General features: G+C 40.5%; 1 protein-coding gene across 1 annotated transcript in view; it reads left to right on the top strand.

Moving 5' to 3' along the window:
- LOC112240057 (extracellular matrix organizing protein FRAS1) overlaps positions 1-7,500 on the top strand; it is a 338,168-nt gene that overhangs the window by 185,913 nt on the left and 144,755 nt on the right. Inside the window, 1 exon segment of the mRNA XM_042331265.1 lies at positions 7,046-7,225. Coding sequence (XP_042187199.1) covers positions 7,046-7,225 — 180 coding nt within the window.

Genomic DNA, 7,500 nt, shown 5'->3' with positions numbered 1-7,500 from the left:
ATAAATAAAAACAAAGGAGTTGAATACTTATTGACTCAAAACATTTTAGCTTCCCATTTTATAAAAAAATGTGGAACATTTTCTAAGAACATAATTCCCCTTTGACATTATGGGGGAGAGTGACACAAGCTTCAATTTAACACATTTTTAATTCAGGCTGTAATACAACAAAATGTGTGAAACGTTCAGGGATGTGAATACTTTCTGAGGGTACTTAAGGTTTGGAACAGGTTCAGGGATATGAATACTTTCTGAAGGTACTCAGGGTTTGGAACAGGTTCAGGGATATGAATACTTTCTGAAGGTACTCAGGGTTTGGAACCGGTTCAGGGATATGAATACTTTCTGAAGGTACTCAGGGTTTGGAACCGGTTCAGGGATATGAATACTTTCTGAAGGTACTCAGGGTTTGGAACCGGTTCAGGGATATGAATACTTTCTGAAGGTACTCAGGGTTTGGAACCGGTTCAGGGATATGAATACTTTCTGAAGGTACTCAGGGTTTGGAACCGGTTCAGGGATGTGAATACTTTCTGAAGGTACTCAGGGTTTGGAACCGGTTCAGGGATGTGAATACTTTCTGAAGGTACTCAGGGTTTGGAACAGGTTCAGGGATATGAATACTTTCTGAAGGTACTCAGGGTTTGGAACCGGTTCAGGGATGTGAATACTTTCTGAAGGTACTCAGGGTTTGGAACAGGTTCAGGGATATGAATACTTTCTGAAGGTACTCAGGGTTTGGAACCGGTTCAGGGATATGAATACTTTCTGAAGGTACTCAGGGTTTGGAACCGGTTCAGGGATGTGAATACTTTCTGAAGGTACTCAGGGTTTGGAACCGGTTCAGGGATGTGAATACTTTCTGAAGGTACTCAGGGTTTGGAACCGGTTCAGGGATGTGAATACTTTCTGAAGGTACTCAGGGTTTGGAACCGGTTCAGGGATGTGAATACTTTCTGAAGGTACTCAGGGTTTGGAACCGGTTCAGGGAACAGTACCGAGCACTGGAAAATAACGACATTTGTACAGGAACAGAATCAGAACCAAGCTTTATTTATACAGCACATTTCATACATGGAATGCAACACAATATGATTCACAGGAAACAACTAATACCAAACAATGGAAATAAAAACTGAAATATTTATTACACAACAAACATAAGAGGATAAAAAACTGAAGAATAACAATAAAACTGAACCACTAAAAAAGCACTGTCAGACTCTAAAACAGTTTGCAATGTTTCAGGAAATAATCCTGTAAGCCCTGGTGTTAGGGTGAATCCCGTCTCTTTTAAAAAGATAGAAGCGAGTAGCAAAGGAGGGGGCCAAAGATAATTATTCTCTTCCCTGTGCAAGCGAGGGTCTTTAAAAATGTTACGTAGTCCTCCCGGAGTTTTTTCAGACCGCCTAAAACAAATGTCGTTAAAACCTACGTGAGTGACGATGGTGTCAATATTGGAGTAGTTGGCCTGAACAGTGGGCCGGAGAGAGTTGTCATGGACACAGGCTCCTGGGGGACATTGGACCTTGGTTAGTACACAGACTGTAGACAGACCCCGAGCTGTTTGATAGCTGGATTGGATCTTCACAGATAGATAGGTTGCTAGACTGCCTCCCCGATTTCCTACACCTTGCGAGTGTCCAGTCTCCCATGGGGCCGAGGAGTTGAACTTAACATCTGTCCGTTGGATTGAGTTAGATCAACTCCACCCGACTCATCGACAGCTTTGGTATAGGAGGCATTTAAAACTGTGATTCAGGTTTGCCTGGGTTACAGCAAGATCGGTGTACTTAGAAAGCAGGTTTTCCTTTTCTCGCAGCCAAGCTAACTGCCAGGTGATATTTTTCCAAAGAAGATGGAGCATTTAGGGCAGCAAAATCCCTGTCCATTTTCCATCGTATCTACCTTGTCTTCGTCTTGATTGTTTGGAAATGATTTCCAGCCGTGGATAAAAACACTGGTGGGCTAGCATTGCTAGCAGCTAACTGCTACTTAACAGGAGTATGCTAACAGATATAGTAACTTCTACTTAACAGGAATCTGCTAACAGATATAGTAACTTCTACTTAAAACTTAATAGGGATCGGAATCCTGATAGAGGGTCATTTTCCGGTCAAACTGGAGGGAGCGTAATTCAAATAAATTCTAATAGTTATTATAGCGGTCAAACATTTAGATACATGTAAGTATCTTATATTGACTGAAAGCTTAAATTATTGTTAACCTAACTGCACTGTCTTATATCGGCTGAAAGCTTAAATTATTGTTAACCTAACTGTACTCTCCAATTTACAGTAGCTATTACAGCGAAAACATGCCATGTGATTGTTTGAGGACGGCGCCCCACATCAAAATATTTTTTTTACCGGCACAGGTTTCATACATTCACATATAAAGATTAAATATTCACTTACTTTTTGAAAATCTTCCTCTGATTTGTCATCCGAAAGGGTCCCAGAGATAACATGTAGTGTCGTTTTGTTAGATAAAATCCTTTTTTATATCCCAAAAAGTCTGTATAGTTGGCACCATCCATTTGAGCAATCCACTCGTTCAAATTGCAGAGAAAGGAACCGAAAATCTACCCCTAAACTTTGTTTCAACAAGTCAAAATACACCTCAGACACCCTAAAATGTAATCAAACTATAATATAGCTTTGGGAAGAAGTATGTTCAATAGGAAACTGATTTTAGCAGGTGCGCAACTTCATCATGGTGCGCGATGATACAGATTTGCAAGACTGTGTCTTCAAACAAAAGCTCTTATTTCTTATTCGTTTTTGAAGTTACAATCCTGAAACCTTGAACATAGACTGCTGACACCCTGTGGAAGCCATAGGAATTGCATCCAGGGAGCTATTTTACAAGTCTCTTTAATTTCTAAGAGGATGGTTTCTCAATTAAAAAAAACTTTTTTTAAATTGACTTTTCTCCTACCATATCTATTGTGTTATAGTCTCCTACATTATTTTAACATTTCTACAAACTTCAAAGTGTTTTCTTTCAAATGGTACCAATAATATGCATATCCTGGCTTCAGGGCCTGAGCTACAGGCAGTTTGCTTTGGGCACGTCATTCAGCGGAAATGGAGAAAAAGGGTCCTGATCCCTTGACAGGAATCTGCTAGCAGCTAACTTCTACTTAACAGGAATCTGGTAGCAGCTAACTGCTACTTAACAGGAATCTGCTAGCAGCTAACTGCTACTTAACAGGAATCTGCTAGCAGCTAACTGCTACTTAACAGGAATCTGCTAGCAGCTAACTGCTATTTAACAGGAATCCTCTAGCAGCTAACTGCTACTTAACAGGAATTTGCTAGCAGCTAACTGCTACTTAACAGGAATCTGCTAGCAGCTAACTGCTACTTAACAGGAATCTGCTAGCAGCTAACTGCTACTTAACAGGAATCTGCTAGCAGCTAACTGCTACTTAACAGGAATCTGCTAGCAGCTAACTGCTACTTAACAGGAATCTGCTAGCAGCTAACTGCTACTTAACAGGAATCTGCTAGCAGCTAACTGCTACTTAACAGGAATCTGCTAGCAGCTAACTGCTACTTAACAGGAATCTGCTAGCAGCTAACTGCTATTTAACAGGAATCCTCTAGCAGCTAACTGCTACTTAACAGGAAACTGCTAGCAGCTAACTGCTACTTAACAGGAATCCAGGACACAAACTTGCGGTCTCAGCCGTAAACTCGTCACGGAATCAGTAGCAACAGAAACTTTAGCTATGATTAAAAAATGATTTCATGAAAACTATATCATAAAATCAACAAACCGAGTGTTGGCAGTACACTGTTCTGTCGGGAACTCTGATGACGTCTGTTGCATGACGACATGGTTGATCTATACTGTTCAGGAACAGAACCATTATTTGAAAGGGAACCGCTTCATAACATTATTTTACATTCCTGGCATTTTTTTCTGTCCAACAAAAAATGCAACAAGGCATCTATGCAACACCTTCACTGTCATTTACATGACGTTTATATTTACGTCATCTAGTAGACAGAAACTTATTCCAGTGTCAGCCTGTCAGCTGAAAATATTTGCCAGTGTATGTTTAGGAAACCTGCCCCTCTGAAGCAGTGTGTGTTTAGGAAACCTGCCCCTCTGAAGCAGTGTGTGTATAGGAAACCTGCCCCTCTGAAGCAGTGTGTGTTTAGGAAACCTGCCCCTCTGAAGCAGTGTGTGTTTAGGAAACCTGCCCCTCTGAAGCAGTGTGTGTATAGGAAACCTGCCCCTCTGAAGCAGTGTGTGTTTAGGAAACCTGCCCCTCTGAAGCAGTGTGTGTTTAGGAAACCTGCCCCTCTGAAGCAGTGTGTGTTTAGGAAACCTGCCCCTCTGAAGCAGTGTGTGTTTAGGAAACCTGCCCCTCTGAAGCAGTGTATGTTTAGGAAACCTGCCCCTCTGAAGCAGTGTGTGTATAGGAAACCTGCCCCTCTGAAGCAGTGTGTGTTTAGGAAACCTGCCCCTCTGAAGCAGTGTGTGTTTAGGAAACCTGCCCCTCTGAAGCAGTGTGTGTTTAGGAAACCTGCCCCTCTGAAGCATAGGCTACTGTAAACTACAAGCGCGATTCAGAAATTAGGAAGAGATTTTTAATTAGAGAATGAACGAATTAACTTTTTAAATGCAAGTTACAGATACTGTTATCACGTTTAACGTTGGATTTATTAACTACAGAAACGTAAGACGTGTTTTTAATTCGGGTGCCGTTCTGCACACACAAGCTTGTTGTTCCAACGCCAACTCCTGAAAATCAGATAATGCATTTCATAACCAGATACCCAGTGCTTCAAGTGAAAGCCTCCTCCTCCTCCACCTTCTCTCACTCTCTCCCCACCTGCAACATGCAACCTTCTTCTCACGCCCTACCTTTGTCTGTCCATCGCGTATGTAAACTCTGGTTCTGTTAATGGTTCTGTCAATGGTTCTGTTAATGGTTATGTTAATGGTTAATGTTCTGTTCTGTTAATGGTTCTGTCAATGGTTCTGTTAATGGTTCTGTTCTGTTCTGTTAATGGTTCAGTCAATGGTTCTGTTAATGTTTCTGTTAATGGTTCTGTTAATGGTTCTGTTCTGTTAATGGTTCTGTTAATGGTTCTGTTAACAGTTCTGTCAATGGTTCTGTTAATGGTTCTGTTAATGGTTCCGTCAATGGTTCTGTTAACAGTTCTGTCAATGGTTCTGTTAATGGTTATGTTAATGGTTCCGTCAATGGTTCTGTCAATGGTTCTGCTAATGGCTCTGTCAATTGTTCCGTTAATTGTTCTGTTAATGGTTCTGTTAATGGTTTTGTTAATGGTTCTGTTATGTTCTGTTAATGGTTCTGTTAACAGTTATGTCAATGGTTCTGTTAATGGTTCTGTTAATGGTTCCGTCAATGGTTCTGTCAATGGTTCTGCTAATGGCTCTGTCAATTGTTCTGTTAATGGTTCTGTTAATGGTTCTGTCAATGGTTCTGTTAATGGTTCTGTTCTGTTCATGGTTCTGTTAATGGTTCTGTCAATGGTTCTGTTAATGGTTCTGTTCTGTTAATGGTTCTGTTAATGGTTCTGTCAATGGTTCTGTTAATGGTTCTGTTCTGTTAATGGTTCTGTTAATGGTTCTGTTCTGTTAATGGTTCTGTTAATGGTTCTGTTAATGGTTCTGTTCTGTTAATGGTTCTGTTAATGGTTCTGTTAATGGTTCTGTTCTGTTAATGGTTCTGTTAATGGTTCTGTTAATGGTTCTGTTCTGTTAATGGTTCTGTCAATGGTTCTGTTAATGGTTCTGTTCTGTTAATGGTTCTGTCAATGGTTCTGTCAATGGTTCTGTCAATGGTTCTGTCAATGGTTCTGTTAATGGTTCTGTTAATGGTTCTGTTAATGGTTCCGTCAATGGTTCTGTCAATGGTTCTGCTAATGGCTCTGTCAATTGTTCTGTTAATGGTTCTGTTAATGGTTCTGTCAATGGTTCTGTTAATGGTTCTGTTCTGTTCATGGTTCTGTTAATGGTTCTGTCAATGGTTCTGTTAATGGTTCTGTTCTGTTAATGGTTCTGTTAATGGTTCTGTCAATGGTTCTGTTAATGGTTCTGTTCTGTTAATGGTTCTGTTAATGGTTCTGTTCTGTTAATGGTTCTGTTAATGGTTCTGTTAATGGTTCTGTTCTGTTAATGGTTCTGTTAATGGTTCTGTTAATGGTTCTGTTCTGTTAATGGTTCTGTTAATGGTTCTGTTAATGGTTCTGTTCTGTTAATGGTTCTGTCAATGGTTCTGTTAATGGTTCTGTTCTGTTAATGGTTCTGTCAATGGTTCTGTCAATGGTTCTGTCAATGGTTCTGTCAATGGTTCTGTTAATGGTTCTGTTCTGTTAATGGTTCTGTCAATGGTTCTGTTAATGGTTCTGTTCTGTTAATGGTTCTGTTAATGGTTCTGTTCTGTTAATGGTTCTGTTAATGGTTCTGTCAATGGTTCTGTTAATGGTTCTGTTAATGGTTCTGTTCTGTTAATGGTTCTGTTAATGGTTCTGTTAATGGTTCTGTTAATGGTTCTGTTCTGTTAATGGTTCTGTTAATGGTTCTGTTAATGGTTCTGTTCTGTTAATGGTTCTGTTAATGGTTCTGTTAATGGTTCTGTTAATGGTTCTGTTCTGTTAATGGTTCTGTTCTGTTAATGGTTCTGTTAATGGTTCTGTTAATGGTTCTGTTAATGGTTCTGTTCTGTTAATGGTTCTGTTAATGGTTCTGTTCTGTTAATGGTTCTGTTAAGGGTTCTGTTAATGGTTCTGTTCTGTTAATGGTTCTGTTAATGGTTCTGTCAATGGTTCTGTTAATGGTTCTGTTAATTTCGCTACATATCTGTAAAATATGTATTCAGAAGTAGTTTGTCTTTAACACCTCCACCCTACCATCTCCCCTACTGTAGTCTACCACCTAGTATTGTGTGTGAGTGTGAGTGTGTGAGTGTGAATGTGTGTCTGTGTGTCTGTGTGTGTGTGTGTGTCTGTGTGTGTGTGAGTGAAGTCTGACTAAAGTGGTTTTCTCTCTCTCTCCGCAGTCTGCCATCCATCTTGTAGGGGATGTCTAGGTCCTCTGGCCTCTGACTGTCTGAGGTGTCTCAAACCACAGGAGGCCCTGCTGCCGCAGAACAGTCACACACACAGAGCAAGGCCACATGGAGTGTGTGTGGACAGATGTCCCGCTCGCTTCTACCTGGATGCTCAACACACCTGCAGAGGCAAGTAGATGATGTGGGTGGGGGGGGGGGGGGTTACGACATAGCGGCATCATTTCCACTCAGTGTCGGGTTGATTTGGTGGTTACACATACTATCAACATTACACATATTAAACAACACATACCATATCTACGTCTCAGACACCTCAGTCCCCACATCTCCCATACTGTATATCTGGCAGTATTTCCTACGACTGACAATCATCAATCAATCAAATCAAATCAAATGTATTTATAAAGCTCTTCTTACATCAGCTGATATCTCAAAGTGCTGTA

Source organism: Oncorhynchus tshawytscha, linkage group LG12 (genome assembly GCF_018296145.1).
Source record: "Oncorhynchus tshawytscha isolate Ot180627B linkage group LG12, Otsh_v2.0, whole genome shotgun sequence".
Lineage (NCBI taxonomy): Eukaryota > Metazoa > Chordata > Actinopteri > Salmoniformes > Salmonidae > Oncorhynchus > Oncorhynchus tshawytscha.
The sequence above is the reverse complement of the archived record's forward strand: the minus strand, read 5'-3'. Positions and strand labels throughout refer to the sequence as shown.